Source organism: Vigna unguiculata, chromosome 2 (assembly GCF_004118075.2).
Source record: "Vigna unguiculata cultivar IT97K-499-35 chromosome 2, ASM411807v1, whole genome shotgun sequence".
NCBI classification, from domain to species: Eukaryota; Viridiplantae; Streptophyta; class Magnoliopsida; order Fabales; family Fabaceae; genus Vigna; species Vigna unguiculata.
The window spans coordinates 28,296,823-28,317,577 of NC_040280.1; the positions used below are offsets into that span (position 1 = coordinate 28,296,823).

Here is a 20,755-nt window from a genome sequence, read left to right on the forward strand (position 1 = left end):
GGTACCGTTAACCGAACAACCTCATCGACAGAAAAGTAAGACCAATTCAAAGGCGCGTATGATCTCATTTTTCCGTCTAATTAAACCTTAGAAATATGAAAAGAAACGAAAACTGTTTGTCGAGGTGACTACATACACTGCATGATTAGGCATAATAGTAAGTATAATGATAACCCTAGGTAGAGTCTAGGGAGACATTTTTGAAGAGTAACTTTTATGATTGTGTTTGGCTTAATCTTTGCGGTGGTTAATTTTGGTTAGAAAAGAAAGAAAACAGTTCCATTAAACGCAGAATTTGGAAGTGATGCAGTGACATATATATACATAGAGCAGATGATGATGTTTGAAAGCGTTTGTGTCCGTTGGATTTGAGATGCAATTGGGTCCCTGATGAAGACGCAGAGTGGTGGGCAGAGGGGGCCAGCAATGAATACGAGGAGTGTCAAAGCAAAGAAAATATCATGAAAATAATGATAAGAGATAGGGCGAACCCACGTGTGGCTGGTTACAACCAGAGAGAAAAACAGAAGAGAATCTCAATAAATAAATAATAAAAATATATATTTACACTTGCTGTGACATTTATATTCCTTTTGCTGGGAAAGGACAAACGCGCGTGCCATAACGACACTGTACGGATTTATTAAGCATGGTCTACTTGGTGTTGTAGTAACCAGAAGAAGTGAACAGCTAGCAATAGGAAGGTTTGAAGTGTTGTGAATTGAATCGAATCGAAAGAAATAAGCAAAAAGAAACAAATTAAGGTTCAAAGATGAAAGTTGAAAGTTGAAAGAGCAGTGAATAGAGAAGATGGTATGGATTGCAGTCCCTTCATGATTGTGTTTAGCAAACCAAGGGAAGCTTCAATCATTGCTCACGCGCGGCTCTGCCTCTAAACGTGGCCACACAATCCCCTAAGCACATTGTCAGCTATCATCATAGCCCTCATGCACACAACCTTTGACCATTTTTCATCACAAACCAAACAAAACATCATATTTATACACTCTCCTTATACCAACGTTACTTATACGAGTATTGGATTTATTAAGATTCATATTCAAAAGATAACAAAAAGCAAGGGATCATAGATTACCTAAATACTTTCTTTTGCCTTTGCTATATGCACCTTTCCATTTCCCTTCTTTCATACTGCTTGGTTCAGACACTATCATGTTTCCAGACAAAGTTTTCATCATTCGAAACAAAAGTGCGCATTATTCTTTACATCACATTAAACTACACAATCAATGTTTAATCTCCCACTCTTTTTATCCCTATAATTAATGCTACTGCCACACACTTTCACCACAGTTTATTACGTCAATTGCTAACCAACTAACCATTCAAACAATATATCCTCTATTTTATGGCCCATATACTTTTATCTCCTTTCGGAGGTTATAAATATTCTTCTCATTATTATTTTTTGGTTTAATTCATTTTTTTCTATTTTTTTCAAAAATTTAAATTAGTTCTCAAATTTATTTAAGTTTTAATTTAGTGTTAATTTTTTTTAAAATTATTGTAATTTAGTTTTTTCGTTAAATTTATTAAAATAAATCAATATTTTTTAATTAAAATTAATTTTATGATTATGTTAATTATATCAATAAAACAAATTATTTTTATCAGTAATTTCAATTTTGATAAAAAATCCTTAATCCATTTCAAATAATTTAACGAAAAGAATCATGTTATATCAAATTTTTAAAAATCAAAATTAAATTAAAATTAAAAAAATAAGAAAACCAATTTAATATTTTTAAATAAAAGAGTAATTAAACCTTATCTTCTTTATGCTAAATTTCATCGACATGATATAGCAACAATAAATTAACTTTTGACAAATAATATTATATGAATGATTATTTTACTCAATTTATCTTCATAATGTGTTTCCAGTTTAGAAGGTCTTGTATATTTAATTTATATTATAATTTTTTTTTCTTCAAAATATAATATCTCTAGTATATATACACTTATGTTTATTTTGATTTAATTATTAAATTAAAACCGTGTATGATGTTTGAATAGTATAGATTTAGAGTTTAATTGAAACAATGTATTGGTGTAAATATTTTTATATTATCCACTAATTAAAACCTACTTTAGATACGACTACTAAAGTAATAACCGTAAAATTCATTATTTCTTTTCATATATAAATAGTTCATGTTTGGATAATTGGGTAAATAATTGTGGTCTATTTGTTTTAATTAATCTTCTGTATTTCTTCAAAGAATACAAACATGGAATGAAAAATTATATGGTCGTACGGACCCACTTGTGGCAGAGTATCTTCTAGCTGTCCTTAATCTTCTATTTTGATGTTATTTTGAATTATTTTCATTTTATTTGAATATCACTATTCACATTATCACTTTAATTTTTTATTTGAATAAAAGATTATGATGAAATATAAAAAAAAAATACAACCAAATAGCATTCAAACTTCTGATAAAGAAAATCATGCAAACGTAAATTTAAATTAACTTCAAGTGACTTTACAAAAAAAAAATACAGTTGACATATGGAAGACAATAGTCTCATTTAACAATAATTAAGAAAATAACAATACAGATTAATCAAGAAATAGATTTATATTGATAAATAAATATTTTCAATAATATCTATTGATAAACATCGTTATCAATTTTTATTAATAAAATTTTAATTTACATCTATTGAAAAAAGTCTTTTATTGGTATAATAAAAAAAACTTTGTTAACATAATACAGAAAAATAGTTTTATCTATATTAGTAGAAAAAAAAAATCCTTACTAACTTTGATTGAAAAAATAACTATCATTCATGAAAAAATTCGAAATCACATTAACTAAAAATAATTTATTTGATGTGAACTGAAAAATTGCACTTGACATTAGTTGATAAATATATGTTGAACTGTTTAAATCAAATTTATGCTATAATCTTTGAAAATATAAAAATAAAGATTTAATTAACATATCATCGTTATTTTCATTGGACCCAAAACTTAAACCCAAATAAGAAAAAACAAATTAATAATAATAAAGACATAACAATAAAAATATAATTAGGGAAGGAAAGAAAAACCACACTTTATGTAGTTTATGTGATTTTGAAGGAGAAGAAGGACAACAACAAAATTGTTCACATACATAATTTTTTATACGTTTGCGTATATAATTTATTATTATACAATAATAATTAGTTATGGGTGTTTATCTTTTTCTATTATAGTACTAAATTATTAAAAAAAATATTATCAATAAAAAAACTATTTTTTCTCACTTTTTTCATCGATTTCATTTCATCTAAATAATTTCATTTTTTAAAACTTTTTTCCTTTTTTTCTTTTTAACACTTTATTTTTTATATTTCTATTTAAAACAACTAAAAAAAATAAGAAAATATTTTGATTGATTTAACATGAAAAGAAAAATATAAGTAAAGGATAATAAAATAAATGCTATGAATAAAAAAATGATAAAATAAAAGAAAAGCAACAAAATTAATTCCGTCCTCCACCTCTCTACCATATAAGGCATTAGATTTTGTGTCACAGTGTAGAAATGATGGAGCAGTTAATGTTGCACACCCATCACATTAATGAACCTAATCTTTCTTCGTCTCGTAGAATGCAAAAAATATTCCTGATCATGAATTGAAGTTTACGCGTAACAATTATACTCTCAAAAATAATGGGATTCACAATCAAAATTCATATTTATGATTAAAAAATGACCGAGGGATTAATTATCAAAGTGTGAACCCTTACTAACAGCTATAGCTTTTGGTCAAGTGGCTAGCGCTGCGTGCTCATCCTTTGATATCAGAGCAAGGCCGCGTGCTCGATAGTGTGAACCCTTACTAACAGCTATAATGCAAATTCATATTTATGATTAAAAAAAATGCAAATTTTGTTTTATTCAATTAATTTTTTAATGTTAAATTAAACCTAAAATTTCTACAGTAACATGGTATTAAAATTGTGATGAAGATGAGAAGTGATACACTTTTTCTTTCGGCTACTGTCTCGTCAAATATATATATAGTCCCCACTTACGTCTTCATGCTTTTGTTTATCCAATATATAAATATAAATATTTGTGCCTAAACCCTAAACAATTACAACCACCATTCAATGAATCAATTCCAAATATAAGTCTTCACACACAAGTTTCTGCAGTTGAATACAAAACGTCTTTTAAGTTAAGATTAATAAAACATGATGAGCCACGGCTTCTTGAATTAAATCACAAATAATTAATCACATAAAAAATTGATCGAAAAAATATTAAATAATTATAAATCTAACTCATAAGAAAACATAACAAATTTATGTTTTTTCTTTTGTGTTCAACTTTCTTAAGATAAGACAAATACAATCCTTAAACTAATAATATATATGTATTCATCACTTTGTTTAAACTTGGTGGAATTACTATAGCTCTTCAATCAACAAATATAATGAATAATCAATTATATTTCCCATGCATGAGTGATGAATACGACATCAATTTATATATATGTGAATATATAGGTAGGTTAAGGAATATAATGGTTTGGCTTAGGTCTGGTTTTTTGTTGTTCGTGGGGTAGATAGCTTATCATTATCACCGAGTTTCTGCATATAGTAAACGAATTTCAGGATATATGCTATGAAATGAAAGCAAGCACCACTTAGATAAGATATTCAAATGTTCCTTCTTCAAACCCAAAAACGGAATAGCATTGGATCTTACGGAACAAATAAAGAGTTCAATCTCTGTTTAATGCCAATATGACTTTAAATTAAACAAATTAAGCAAATTTGTTGTGTATTAGGAAGGTGCGAGTGTGGCAACCAAAATTCTGCCAATATAGACTCAGATAAGAGGTATAATTTTAATCATTTAAATTATAAGGTTAAAACTACATATATTTATTTGTTTAATATATCAGTAAATGGAATTTGAATTGCATTTCATATTAAATTAGATTTTTATTACCGGGAGATAATAGCATGAATTTAGACGATTAAAATCAGATATACGTACATAACTTATTATAAACTCTTAATCTTTTTATCTATCTATCTAAACAACAACAATAATTACGTTATTGACTAATAATGAAAAATATAATAATATAGGAAATCCACATTTTTACCTCGCAAACGAATATTTGAGGTTCACTGATTTTATTATAGGATGACTGGTTTTTGAGATGTTGATTTATCATCAAACTACTAAAAAATGTCTAATTTTAAGAACTTTGTATATGTAATGTTTAACTCGTAATTAAAAAATTTATGGTAGGATCTCACATTCACTAATAATATAACTAAAATGTTGCATAGAAAATAGAAATAACTCTTATTATAATCTAAATTTTTAGGGTTAATTAAGTTTGACCAAAATCTAGTAACTCTGAATCCTGGTGTTATAACAGCAACACAATTCATGAACAATGATTGCACATGCATAAGACTATATATATATATATATATATATATATATATATATATATATATATATATGTCATGTTTGTGTCATAAAAGCCATAACCTGCTTCCAGAGCAAACCCACTTCTAGCTACAAACAGTTTAGTTTGCATCATTTTAAAAGAAAAATACTTTTGAAAAAAGGAATTTCCAAAACTTGTGTTAACTCTAATGCAGCTTCGGTGCACATAACATCACCTGAAAATCCTAAGATTATTTTATAAGATTGGATGAGTGAAGATTTTGAAAAGGAAGTAACATGCAATGAAATAGCTACAAATTATAATAACCGATTGTATTATTCTTTCTGGTATATAGGCATTTGGGTTATGATTCATGAGAGAGAAAAGAAAAGAAAGACAGTGTTGTTGTTGTTGCAGCAATAATTGTTGAGCATCGTTGATACTGAACTATTATCCAAAAGAAGCACCTAAACACATAAGGAAGATCTGAATGAGGGCCACACTCATTATTTTAGAGCAATAATGTGACCTGTGATGTGAGGCACCTAATGAAACCACAAATTTGTGATTCATTATATTTTTGCAACTTTTTTTCATTCCTCTCTTGCTCATGATATTCGATACCTAGAGCAATGCCTAAAGGTGGCACAAGATGGAACCGTGGGGGACCATGACAGCACTTAGCCACTTACTATCTATATATCACAAAATATGGTCAACCAAAGATGCATTTCTTTTGGATTTTCCTATGTCTGCTTAATCAATTCAACTCCTATTTCTGTCACAAACAAACATACAAGACGTAAAATTTCCAATATGACCATCACACTCTGACTAAAGAGGATATAATTATGTTTTCTGTTCCAACATACAATCACCCTTCTAACCTTTTATAAAGTAAAAAGAAAAAACAATTATATGCTTCCCACCACCAGGTCTTTCTTTCTTTATAATATCTAAAAGATAAATACATTTTTGAGCTCTGCTATCATAGAAAATTATACATTTCAATCTTTATAAATTATCTGTACTGTCATTTTGTATAGATGTATGTTACCTCATCAGTAAATAAATACTAATAGGTATTACTGAAAACTGACATAGATCAAAACTAATAAAAGACATTTGAATCTTAATGATAAAGATAGAAGGCCTCTATTAGTGTGAATCACCATCCGATGAAAAGGAGAAGAACCCTTAAAAGTCTATCTAGTCTAATAATATTACAGAGGAAATAAAAACTATTTAAAGCCTATGACAAGGACAGACACAAACATTTTGCATGGAGAACTAGCCTGCAATTTCCAGAGAGAAAATTTCTTTTATATTTCTTCATCAACTATGACTATTTACATTTGCAAGTTATACAACTCTACGCAGCCAAAGCTACAATGTATTTAGAAACACTGCAGATAATCCTGTCAGGAATTCCTTGATGAAAATCTAAAAGCAAATTAAGAGACAAAGCAAGAAAATTGTTGTGCCTCTTGACTTGACTGGGCTCAGTATTATGTACATTACTAGTGCAACAAGTGTACCACAAATTCACTTCGTACCCTGAGTATTCACGAAAGACCAAATTAATTACACGCCAAGAAGTTCTCATATGGACAATGGCAGTCTTCTTTCCCTGTTCCTTGCCAATGTTTGCCTAGTCATTCTTAACCGGGCTGGAAGAAATATATTGAAGCATATGACAACCCCAAAAAGCCAAAAGTGCCTCAAATAAAGGGTCGTGAGGGATGAGACAACAAGCACGGAGAATAGTAAAGCAAAAAAAATCGCCTCAGCAACATCACCCCTGCAATGCAACAAAGCAAGAGAAATGTCAAGTATAGATGCATGAGTCACGTTCCATGATTTTTATTTACATTTTAGAAGGTAATAATATATTTGATGTAAAAGGATACCAGGACCTAGACCCAAATTCCAAATATATGACTTAACTCCAAGTTTGACCGCCAGAATGCATCTAAAAATATTAGTTTATAATTTCTTTTGTATTAACCCCTGGACTGTGACCCACACATAACCATGGTTCCCCCTTAGTATGGCCAAGCTTCAAGTAACACAACATCAAAAGAGAAAAATAAACAAACAAGAATATAAAAAATGGGAGAAAGTCTCTCCTGAAAAATAGGGCAATCTATATACCGAGTTACCTGTGAAACCATGCAACCGTACACGGCCTTGGAGATCTAGATATACATAAATTATTCATCTAGAAATCATAGTTCAAACATACTAATTATTACTGTCTCTCAAAACATAATGATTACATCATTAACACACCTAATAGTAGGATCATCTACATCTCAAAATAAAGACTTCCTTTCTATTCATTATCCGTGTACTAAAAACTGCAATATATTGCTGCAAACAGGTATTTATAGAACTCCGGGCAGTAAGCTCATAGTCTGCATTCTCTTTTAGTTTGCAGTAAACGGCACTTATAAGGACTACGAGTATTCAACTCACAGGTTGCATTATCTCTTTCGTTGCAACAAAAGGTTATCATAGTAACTATAGGTACGAAACCCATCATAAACTACATACCATAACACCCACAATGAAAAGTTTAAATCCATATTTACCATGCATAAGAAGAACAATGATAAATCAAACTGAACATAAAAATAGATAAATAATTAAATAAATCTTATATTTGCTTTCATTGTCAAATGCTCATAAAAATTATAATCATAAAAAGAAACTATTTTTAAAATTTATTGTTTCTCCTAAAAAATAACAATTGACTTGCTACTAGGTAAATTACCAACTCACAACTATGGGGAACTGACTCAGTCCCTTCCAATATTGTCAGGAGGGGCAACCTCCGATGTTTTCTGATGAATCTAAACACAATGAGCAAGAAACAAAGAGATTAAACAAAAAATCTCCGATTTGTAAGATTTAGTGTTTTGAGGAACCCATTCAAAAACCCACAATTTCTATAGATTTATAGGTCGAGTCTTGTTGGTTTTTGTTCATGGATAAAAGAAAAACAATTGAGCAAGGAAACAATATAAAATATTTTCAGTTGCAGAAGTGTACAACTTTTATTGAATCAAGGTTGTATTTAAATACACTTAAATAATTGAATAAAAATCTCGCTTCATGATTTTATGAGTTGCTACTGATAATTGGATAACAAAATCAACTAACTAATCCACTAACAACTAAAAACAAGATAACGTATATAAGATGAGAGCCAGAATTTTGATTTCTTTAGTAGGACTGAATTGTTTTAGCAGTTCTTAATTACTCAAAGCATTTATGGTTAGGAGCAGGCCTTAAGCAGTTATTAGTCAGGGGAGAAAAAAAAATGGGATAGGGGGAAAAACGAAGGGGGAACAGATAGGAAATGGTTGTGCAGGGAGAGACCAACCTCTCAACAATCTTGGAAGAGAACCTTTTTACTCACTTAATTTCACTCTGTTCTGGTGTAACTTTGTTGTAACTCAGTGTCACTTTAATTGAATAAATTTCAGACCATCTTTCTATACCAGTTGGTTTCATCAAAATACTCTAAAATAACTTATAAAATTCTTGCACTATTATTTTAGGAGCTGCTACGGATAGCTGAATAATGAAATCTAAAACGAGCAAATCCACTAACAACTACAAACAAGATAACATTCTTATTAATTTAATAATTGACTCATTCAAAATTAAATTCGAAGGCACATTTCAAACAACCTTACCTCAAAGAGCGCCAACTAGGGACTTTTTTTAATGAATGGGGGGTAATTGCTCCTTTTAAATCAAATGATGAGAGCATGAAGTTTGTGAGATTTGAAACAATGAGAGGAGAGCAAGAAGAATGAGAGTAAGAATATATCAAAATAGGGTGGGAGAAGAAAAAAGATGAATAAGGTATCGGAGTGGTGACATCCTTCATGATCTATCCCATCACTACTCTGCTTCCAAGCACTATAGTATATGGTGTTTTACTGTAATTTCATCATTATTTTGTCATGATATTCATCTCATGTTGCAGTTGCCTCTTCTACACTGCTTCTCGGGTTTTGTTTGTTGACAGATTTATTATTGTTTGGCTCTTACTGTTTTGTTTTGTGCTCATTAGGTCTTTGGATCTCTCTTACAAAAGATCCACTAGTTCATCAGGCTACTGCCTCAGTTTATTTGTATACCTTTTATTCACTTTCTATTCCCTTAACTAAATATCAATGTAAACACAAATCAAAAATACAATTCAAGTTTCTTTATATTTCAAGTCTATCTTTAAACACATTGTAATATTATCATCAACAAATCAAACCAAATACAAATGAATAAAAATATTGTATGACCAAGACATTAATCAAGGAATACATTTTATATCCTAAGATTACGCAAGACAACTGAACTGATTCGGTATCAATTTCACAAACTAGCATAAAAGCAAAGGTACTTAACTGTAGCATAATGGATTTGACCCATGACCACTTCAATGCATTATTATCCACAATATAGTAGCATTTGGAACATGGAAGAGGTTTTGCAAAACCTATTTGGATATAGAAAATAAACTTGTGCTATGAAAATTGAAGGTCTTTTGTTTAACTTATTAAGTGACTTACGACTTTTTTGCAAGTCAACTTGTTTCAATAAGCTTCAACTAGGCTTATCAAAATAAGCTTACTGAATCAAGCACTTGCATAATCCCTCATCTGCAGAACATTTATTGAATATGCACTTGATTAAGGTAATTATCAAGGATGACCATAACTCATTTGCAAATCCATCGTATCTATTTATCCAATAACCAAGAGTTATGGCTCCAGCACAGTTTAAATCTATAACATCAAAATCTTCAACTGGTAAAGTTGTCTAACTTGCTGCAAAAGTAATGCACCTTAACTAAGACAGGAAGGAACTTAATTTGTGATCTATGTTTATATGTTGTGATCAAATTCAACCTTTTTTAAAGGGAATGGAAATGGTCAAGACCAACACCGTGATACTTAATAAAGCATGGGTACAACCATACAATACAGCACAATGCAAGAATAAGAGATATTCTTAAAAGCCCAAAATATGATAGAGCCTAGATATTTTAACATGACGTAAAAAAATTCGTATAAATTCAAAATATTTAATAATTTATCATTAGTACATAGTTATACCGGCGGAAGATTATAAAAAAATAAAATTGATCATAAAAAAATCCATAATTACATAAGTTTCTGTTGCTCGTCCCAAAGTATATTCTTTTGCATAATGAACGTACCACAAAAAGAAAAAAAATACATACTCTTCCCCAACCATGGAAAAATGTCATAAAAGATCATTAGTCATATTCAAAGAAGCCAAGGTTCAATACCATACCATAATATTTACTATAGCGTAAAAAGATACAAAGAAGTCATCACACCACAAGTCCTATTCCATAGATATAGATATTAAGGTGTAACATGCGTATCAATATCTAATAAGCGTATCAATTTTGGTGTATTTGATCTCCAGGGGTTTTATAGGATTTCATATCTAGCAGTTAGCACTGAAGAAATCGAAAATATTACAGTATTTAATGAAAGCGGGAGACACGAGAGCACGAGAGCCTCAATATCACATCTATGATATCCATACTTTTCCATTTTCAATGCTACTGCAGAGTTAGGTTTTCATGTATGCCTCAAGGTTTTTAACTTTGACACGTGTCAATTTTCATCAATTTTCATCAAACTATCTTTTTTTCATCTAAAGTAAAAGAAATTATCTTGCCTCCACTGCCCAATTTTCCAGGTCCATCAGTCAGAGGGCTTGCTATCGTTGACATTACATAATTATTATATACTGGCTATATTGCCTGCCACTCTACACCATGATGCAAGTTCTTTATACCCATCATATCAAACTAAACTATGAATCGGTGTTCATCGATCAATGCTATGTATCGTTCAGTATATCTTAGCACAAGAGAATTCCAAAATCCGAAATACATGGTACCCAATTCAAACACTTTTTTTCCTTTTTAAAAAGTTTCCAGTTTTGCAACAAAGATTGCAGTATCATGTAAATATCAATAAGAAAGGGTAAAACACTTCTAATGACAATTATCATGCATCATGGTCAACTAAAATTGAACATTGAAGAACATCATGCAATTCTCCTTGCGTGCACCAGAGGCTGCTCAACTAATATATATCAAGCCAGCACAAAATGTAATTTATGAAGTTAAAAGAGAACAAAAGAAAAAAGGGTTTACCGAGTTTGGACATGGGGCTTGGGCGAGAAGAAAGTAAGAGCAGAGTGGTTGCGCTTGTATCGAACATGGTAATCTCGGAGCTGATCCACGAATTTGGAGTGGGTTATCATCTCTACCTCCACCCACAATCAAAATGGAAAATTGGAACCTAACTTCGCTGCAAACATAAAATCTATTTGCCTTAACAAATTTTCAATGACTACTGTGGCGTTCTTCGGATTTTATGTTTAGTTTTAGCAGGAGCAAGCAAACCCCGCGAAGTGCAAATAGAAAATTAAGGGTCTTATTACATTGATTAAGTTAAATTATCTAATTTCTTAATTGAAATTGTGAAGACTTAAATTACTTTTATAGAATCTGGAACATGAAACTTATCTGAGTAATTTATTTATTTGATAATTTTAGAAACTTTTTCAAAGTAAAATGAATTGTTTAAATGAAAAAGTTAAAAATAAATTTAAGAATTTTTTAAAAAATATTAAAAATAATTAAAAATAAAATTTAAAATATAGTTAAAAAAAAATTCACGACAAATTAATTATATTTGAATATTTAAATTTAACTAATATTTTTATTAGAATTTATTTTAAAAATTATATTTTAAATAAAATTTTATTTATATAAAAAAAATTGAATTATAAAATACTTCAATTATTTTATTCAAGTAAATTATTTAAAAAAATAAAAAAAGTTAAATTAGTAAATAATTTAAATATCTATTTCAGTTTTTTAGAATTATAATCCAAACATAATATTAATTTTTTTTACTAAGAATAACGTATGACTCTACTCTAATCTTCAAAATCGCTATATTCAAGGTTATTTTTAAAAAGAACTCATTGTAATATTGAAATAATTTCTAAAGTCATATTGGCAACTGAGTATTTTAAAATATGATTAAACGTAACAAAAATGATTGTATTTGTATGCTAGTAAATTTGGCTTTAATTTTTCTAAAATATATCAATTTAGTTTTCTTTTAATAGAGTTCATCAATTTTTTTTAATAAAACAGATTAAATCTACATATACTTTTATATTTGAAGAATAAACTTATCCATATGAAAATAGAGATATTTGTCTATTTTCAATCACGCTCGAGAGAAACTTTAGACTTAAAAACAATTTTTTATTACAACTTAAGCGACCAATAAACTAACAATATTTGTCTCGAGTCAACACAAGTTTAACTGTGAAAGAATGTCCTCCGACTCGAAGTAATAGCATCCACTCAAAAGGAAAATCTTTAATCGAGTCCCATTTTCATTTGTTTAAAAACACATTTCATTTTGCGAGATATTATAGGAAGTAAAAGGAGGGTTTAAAAACACATTACATATAAGGTTTTAATATATCAATTTGAAAAAAAAAGCAATAAATTTTAATAAATATGTGAATCAATTTATCAATATTTAATTACAATGAAAATACCGTTAATGAAAATTCTGAATTCTATTCCAAACAGACTTCAGAGTATCGTTATTACCTCCAAAATTTGTGTATTTTAATGACAAGTTATGATTCACGAGTATATTAATGGTGAAAATACATTTCACAATAATGCTTGATTATAAATTTTCCAGTCAAATAATAATATTTTTATCTCTACATGCATATAATTATTAGTGTTTTTCAGGTGAACTAATAGTGATAAAAAGAATGGAAGTGGGCTAAGTATACCAAAGAATACAGTAGATAAAAGAATTCAAGATATTTTGTTGAATTTTTTACAACTGTCCCCCGTCCCATTGAACACAGTATACTCCCCCCTTAATTAAAGGTGAACTCTTTCATTTAATACTTCGTTTTCCATAAATAAATAAAAAATCGACATATTTCACCAAAATAAAAAGCCCACAACGCAACCCAAGAAATCCTACTCATTCTCATTCTTAATTAGACAATTTTATCATCTATTTAACTAAAACTATATTCATCGATAAAAGTAACTATTGCGTACTACTTTCCAACTTTTATACGTACAGAATTATTTATCTTTCACAATTTTAAACACTAATATTTTAATATAATATACATATGACCCTTGTGTATTCACTAGTTTCATTTTAAAATTAATTCCAGCTGATAAACAAATTAAAATGAATTCCAAGACAAACCTAAGATAAGTTGAGTATTCATTCTAAACGTATAGTTCAGTTAGAAGTATCTACAAAAGTGAATACCCTCCAGGGCGTTACCGCCGTGATATATGCGACCATCTCAAAATGCCATATATCACAACACAAAAAAACAAGTTTTTTTTGCTGAGGCCAATGAATAGTGACGACAAACTAACTGTTGAGAGTAGAGAGCACACCTCCACTCGCAGTTGGAATCACCACCTCCCACCCTGGACCTTTAAGAGGAAAGGAACTGCATGGAGCTTCACCTTTGTTGTTCACGATAAGATCACTGCGATCCAAGACCTTCTCCAGGTCTTCATCACTAATATCTGTTCGTATCATTTTATCTTCAGCTGTTTCATCGTCACGAAGCAATGCCAAAACATCCTCTTCCTAAAGTTCGACAATGCACAAAGAACAGATTAAGACAAAGGTATAGGAAAGCCTAAAAACAAATATATCCAATAAAAGAATGAAAAACTTCCAGTAAATTTTAGATTAAGCTAATCTATTCACCGTAAGCAGATGAGGATACCACTGACCAGGAAAGCAAATACATGAGACGAACAAGACTAATTAATTATTTAATGATCTGGTCAATATAAAACAAAATTTTGGCCATGTAAAGGAAATATTGGCAGCAAAAATCTTTAAACACCAAAGGCACGCAATCGACGCAAATTCATTTATATTTTTATGAAACATAGGAGAAATTTAAAAAAAAAATCATTGGATAACAGTTGCTAAAATACTAACCTCTATCTCATCCGTATTGACAGCTTTACGCTCTTGATGAAACTGTCCTTTCCCAATCACTACATGTTCAAGCTTCAATTTGCTGAAAGCCCTTCTCAGCATGCGATCCTGTAAATAGACTGTCATATCCATCTCTATAACAAGCCACAAGTCACACTAGAGACTGAGCCCGATATGTAATATTGAAGTACCTCTATAGATTGAGCAGTTGACAGCCGGTACACATGAACAGGCTTTGTTTGACCAATTCTATGACACCTATCCATGGCCTGTAAATCCATCTGAGGATTCTGAAACTCAAAAAAAATGTGTATTATAAGTTAAAACAGTAAAACAAAAACAAATAGATAAAACGCAGAACAGGAAATGTGTCAAACAGTACCCAGTCACTGTCATAAAGAATGCAAGTATCAGCTGCAGTGAGGTTGATTCCCAATCCACCAGCCCTGGTAGAAAGAAGAAAAACTCTGCAATTGCTATTTTCATCGTTGAAGTCCTGGAGCTGTTCATGACCACAAGAGTTATCAATGATTAGAGATTAAGAACAATACTTGCAAATGATAACAAGGCTTAACGCATGTTTAAAACAGGCTTCAAGCTTCTTGATCAAATGCTTATTTAAAAATATTATGGTAACTAAAATAGAAATTGCAAATAATGCTCACTTTTATAGGAAAAATTGAAACAACTAAAAAAAACAGAGCAAAAGGCTGTCACTACAAATTTAATATATCATGATTGCCAGATAAATGTAAAAATCTTCAATCCCCTTGTTATGTAATCTATGAAAAACAGTGCTTTCGTGGTAGTGACATTATGTTCAGAAGCTACTCTTTTCTAACTTCCAAGAAAAGGGCATACTTCTCTAATTTGATTTTCCATTTTTTTTCAAAAATATATTTATGATAAGAGTTTTAAACATCTTTTCATTAAGAAAAACACTTAAAAAAAGCACAACCAAACAGTTAATTAAAATGACAGAACAGACGTATCATATTGTGTTGTCAGAAAATGTCAGAAAAGTAAATTGAATTATCATATTGTGTTGTGTTATTCCTGCAGTGTGGTACAAACCTGTCGTTTCCTCTCATCCAGTTTCACAGAACCATCAATCCTGCAAACTTCAAAGCCTTTTTCACTAAAATAATAATCCATTATATCTAACACTTTAGTCCACTGACTGAAGACAAGAACCTGATAACAATTAGCAAAAGCAACTGCATATAAGTAGACTTAGTAACAAGGAAATGGGAAAATGTAGACACAGCACTGTAAAGCATACTTTGTGATTCCTTGCAAATAAACGTTGCACCAATCGATCAAGCAAATGGAATTTTCCACACTGTTCAACTATCTCATTTACAGGAGGATAGAAAGCTGTACAAACAAGAAAACATAGCTTAGATAAGAACAATAGATTGTGAAATCAGTTAATCCACTCAATTGCACGATACTTACATGTATCATCACAAGCTGAATCTAGAAGATCAGGATGGTTACACACTTTCCTAAGCTGAATAGCCAAATTACGAACCAAACTTCCAGGAAGAGGGCGTCCTGCAGTAAAGTAATGCAGTACAGATCTATATTAATACAATAAAGGGAGATGAAAGAAAACTTTGTTTTTATAGTGTCAAAACCGTGCTCATTATGTATTTTAGGATGTTTTTTATTATTTCTTTGCTATATTTTTAATCTTTATTATAGGTGTACCTTCCTATTAAAATATGATTACGTATTTAAAAACAATCTCATAATTACAGGGATTTGATCCTCAGAAATAACTATATTTCCCATGATAAACGACAGACTCATGTAGTTATACGTCCAATGACCTCATTATTGTAATATAGATAAAATATAGTATTCTTTTTTAAATTTAGAGACATAGCTTGACAGGAAACACTGGAAGCATACTTACCGCTTGACATCTTCTCTTTTAAATAGTTTCCCAACGTCTTATTAACTAAATGATCCTGCAAATTCTTCTGATGCTCAGTCATGTTTGCATAGAGAATAATCTCTTTTTTCTTTGGCAACATAATCTCAACATCAGACTTCATCCTACGCAAAAGAAAGGGTCGAAGAATAGCATGGAGCTTTGCTACTACCTGCAGGTGATTATGTCACGTGTAGCGTTACAGTTCATATTATTAGAATGAAAAAGAGCACAATAGCAAGTTCGGAGTGAATACTTGGAATCTTCGTTTCTCTTCCAGTTCTTCCCTGGTTGCTTCATTATTGCCCTTCACTGACAGATTAAACCTACAAGGAATTTAGTTTATATTAAAAGAAAGTAAAACAAATGCATAAGTAGTGTTTTCATTCGCATCAAACCAAAACCAATATTGTCAAGTGACATAAAACCAATTTATCATATAGAAAAGAGCAACATAATAACAAAGACACAAGCAACAGCTGGTTTGAAAAAATAAGACTTTATATACGTAAAAACAACTAATATTTAAATTTGGTACAGGTGAGCCGAATCAGGGTAGGGGTAGGTCACAACAGATTCAAGGGATAAGGAAACCACGGTTGAGGAAACATCCAAATAATGATTGAAACAAGTTCACGAACTTCCTAACAATATATCAAACAGGAAAAATTATTGAAGTATAGAGGAATTGGATCAAATTATTACATTCAATATACCGAATCAGAATCTAAAAAGTTTTCATTAGGCCAAAAAAGCACATAAAAATTATAGAGCATTATATTTTAAACTATCTCCATTCAGTGCTGGCACATCATCAAACAATTAAGAAAACAATACTGACCATGACTCAAACTCTTCAAGGGATGCAAAAATATCAGGCAAAATGAAGTTCAATAGAGACCATAGTTCAGCCAAGTTGTTCTGAAGAGGAGTTCCAGTTAGAAGAATCTTGTTTTCAACAGTTATGTATTTCAGCTCCTTCACTAATTTGCATTGTGAATTTTTTAGCCTGTGTCCCTTCAAAGGCCGAAAATCTAGTTAGAACAACAGAAACATACAGACTTCTGATCAAAATATTGCTGAACCAAAGTATTGGACAAACAGAAAGCATTTTGCACATTCAACTGAATTTATTTACCTCATCAACAACGAGATATTTCCAACTGTAATGCCTCAAATATTTCTTGGCATCATATAATGCAATCTCGTAAGAAGTTATGACTATGGGAAATTTTGGGCCAATTGTTCTAGGCATGTATTTCTTTCGGATCTCATCTCTCTCCTTCTTGTTACCATGGTAGATAATTGTTGGAAGTGATGGTGCAAACCTATTCCATTTGTTAAAAAATAACTATTAATAAAAAGTTAAAAAAAAAACATGCATAATAACTATGTAGCCAAAATCTTCAATAATAACTTTCTTTCTACCTAGAAATCTCGTTCACCCAGTTTGAGAGGGTTGATAGAGGAGCAATTATCATGTATGGCCCATCCAGACCTTTCGCTTTTAGATGCGAGAGGAATCCAATCGTTTGGATTGTCTTTCCAAGACCCATTTGATCAGCAAGAATTCCATTCAATCCATTTTGCCACAAGGAAATCAACCACTTTACACCCTTCAGTTGATAAGGCTTCAATTCTCCTCCTGTCAGTAAAGGCATGAGCTCTTTCTGCTCCTTCTGAACTCTTTCTTCCTCAGTCATTTTCATATCTATAGTCCCCTCACCTTCTTTAGATCTTGTTAGCATGGCAGCAACTGCCCTTTTAGCCCTCCTCTAAATTAATTACAAATATGAAAATACAAATGTTAAAATAGCTCAAACTGGATGCAAGTAATGCAGATTAATAGAATATATTAACAAAATAAAATAAACTTGCTCATCAAACTATGCTTATAGAGAAGGGAGAGAAATGATAGCGTTTTGTGACTTTAAACCAATTATCAAACTATCTGATGAAACTATACATCTCACTAAAGACATTTTTACAACTCCTACATGTATAGAACCGGTGATATACAGTGGCATGCTAGTTTACGAAAAAAATGTTTCGATACAGAGAACAATGTACTGACAGTATTGCACTGGGAAGCAGCTTTTCTTTTCGATCCCCTGCCCCTCTTTGCAGAAGGTTTGCTCTCTTCCTCTTCCTCTTTCACTTGTTCACCCACATTCTAGCAACATATATTCAAAGAATAAGAACAATGCAATAATAACTTCAAACCAGCATGCATTAAAAGTTATCCCAGAAAAAGAGCATAAGAGAGAGGGGAATAGTACAAGTGCGATGTCATCCATTTTCTCCAGCAAAAATTCAGAGTACAGTTTGGTCTGAGTCAAAAGCTCATCCAATTTGTTAAACTGTCTGTCGTTGAGGTCAGGTGCCTCCTCGCACTGCATCTCCTCTTCCTTTATCCTAGCATTAAGTAACTTCACTTCCTCCTCCGCCATGGTTTTCGATACAAGAGACGAGCCATCGTCTATGACATCAGCAATTAACTCTTCCTCCAATTTAAGTTCATCTTTGGGGGCACAAACATCCTTTGCATTTAAAATATAAAATAGGAACAAAAATCAAATACCAATCGAAAACCAATTTATACCAAATTAAAAATAAATATAGCACAAACAACATAAACCTCTATCAGCATAACAAAAAAGACAAAGTTCTAAAACAATTTTGTAACACCAAACGACGATAAACACTAACTCGATTAAAATAACCGTTCGACTGAAGCTTACATAACATGATGCGAGTCACAGTTCATTAAAAAACAAAAACAAAACAATCCTCTATAACCTGAACAAGAACAAAAGCGGAATAAGTTTTAACACCACGTATACGCCAAACATGATTTCATAAAAAAAAAAAAAAAAAGATAACCGTTCAAATAAAGCTAATAATATAAAATGCGCGTTATAGTTAATAAAAAAAAGATAATATACAAACAAAGCTTCCATAACAAATCACATTCTGTGCCAATGCGACGGCGTGGGAGAAATGAGAGAGTGAGAGAGAGAGAGAGAGCACATAACAAAACAACGGTCTTCTTCAATGTTCACTCTTCAGGTTAGTGCTCTACACGAAAATGATTTACTTGGAGAAATGAGAGTGAAAGAGAGAGAGAGAGAGAGCAGATAACAGACCTCATCTTCGAGAACCGAAGTTGGAGACTCCACAGAAAGTTCTTCATTATTCATTTTGTCTTTGGTCTCCATTTCAAACCCTAAAATCGCAGAGTACGATCACCGAACAAAAACACGAACAGTGGAGTAAATAACAGAAAGAACGGCGTAGTTGCGATACGATACCTGGCAGAGAAAACGGTGAAGAAATGGAGGGAGCAAACGAGAAATATGAAAGGGAATACTTGAGATTCTCAGAAGTGGAAGAACAAAAGACCGGTGTGTACCAAAGCAACAACCAATTAAAGAGAGAGGAGATTTTTTTTAATTTTTATTTATATTTTGAGAGTGTTATTGATGGCGCATGGAATTGGGCGGGAAAATGGAACATACATATTGCACCCTGGTTTTGGCGATATTTACCGTGAAAACCCACTGTGTGTGGAAAACCTATAAGGCTAGAAAAGAGTATGGTCATTTATTGAGAGTGGCCCATGTTGTAGGAAGTGCTAACCAGCGGTGTGTTGGTTCCCAAATTCCGTGAAAAGAGGTGACGCGTGCTGTGGTTGGCCACGTTTTGGTGGTTCGTAGCCTCCTCTTCCATTTTCGAATTCAATTTTTCGGGAAAGTAATTAATGGTCAAATTCGTATATCACATATAATTGTCGTCTTTCTCGTGAAATTTGATATAGATCAAGGAATAATACGGTCTAATAAAAGAATAATTTAATTAAGTTTTTAATAAATTTTAATATTTTTTACTTTGATAATATTATTTTATATTTACAACAAAATCTTACATTTTTTAAATAAGTGATGGTAAGATGGTTAAAATTGAAATTATGTCATACTTATTTTTTATCATGATATAAATTATTAAAATGAAACCAATTCATTTGTTAATACTTAAAGCATCTGAATGTAGTTTTCTAATTTCATCAGGTGAAGTTTTTGAAATTCAATTCTTAAATTTTAAATTTAATTGGATTTGAATAAAGAGATTAACCTACACATAACCAGATGCAAGTTAGGAGATGAGAAGAGATGCAAGTTAGGATCGTCTTAATTGAGTTTTTGTTTTAATTCAAGGTGGAGTAGAAAAAAAAAACTTAATTTTTAGTTGGGTTTGAATTTTATTTTAATTAAAATCTCATTTATTCATCGATCTT

The 20,755-nt window shown here is 30.9% G+C and overlaps 2 protein-coding genes across 2 annotated transcripts; both read right to left on the bottom strand.

The window, feature by feature from the left end:
- Positions 1 to 6,709: 6,709 nt before the first annotated feature.
- Positions 6,710 to 11,860, bottom strand: LOC114173001. Its single transcript, XM_028057183.1, has 2 exons — positions 11,645 to 11,860; positions 6,710 to 7,234 (listed from the first exon to the last, which is right to left on the bottom strand). The coding sequence occupies exons 1-2, from the start codon at positions 11,752 to 11,754 to the stop codon at positions 7,036 to 7,038; spliced, it is 309 nt and encodes a 102-aa protein (XP_027912984.1). The 5' UTR covers positions 11,755 to 11,860; the 3' UTR covers positions 6,710 to 7,035.
- A 1,869-nt stretch (positions 11,861 to 13,729) lies between these two features.
- On the bottom strand, positions 13,730 to 19,895 carry LOC114168610 (ATP-dependent DNA helicase DDM1). Its single transcript, XM_028053499.1, has 16 exons — positions 19,773 to 19,895; positions 19,608 to 19,687; positions 18,741 to 19,001; positions 18,536 to 18,634; positions 17,890 to 18,236; positions 17,600 to 17,789; positions 17,303 to 17,478; positions 16,718 to 16,787; positions 16,444 to 16,633; positions 15,981 to 16,079; positions 15,805 to 15,899; positions 15,597 to 15,716; positions 14,905 to 15,024; positions 14,714 to 14,812; positions 14,523 to 14,630; positions 13,730 to 14,159 (listed from the first exon to the last, which is right to left on the bottom strand). The coding sequence occupies exons 2-16, from the start codon at positions 19,677 to 19,679 to the stop codon at positions 13,935 to 13,937; spliced, it is 2,271 nt and encodes a 756-aa protein (XP_027909300.1). The 5' UTR covers positions 19,680 to 19,687; positions 19,773 to 19,895; the 3' UTR covers positions 13,730 to 13,934.
- Positions 19,896 to 20,755: the final 860 nt, after the last annotated feature.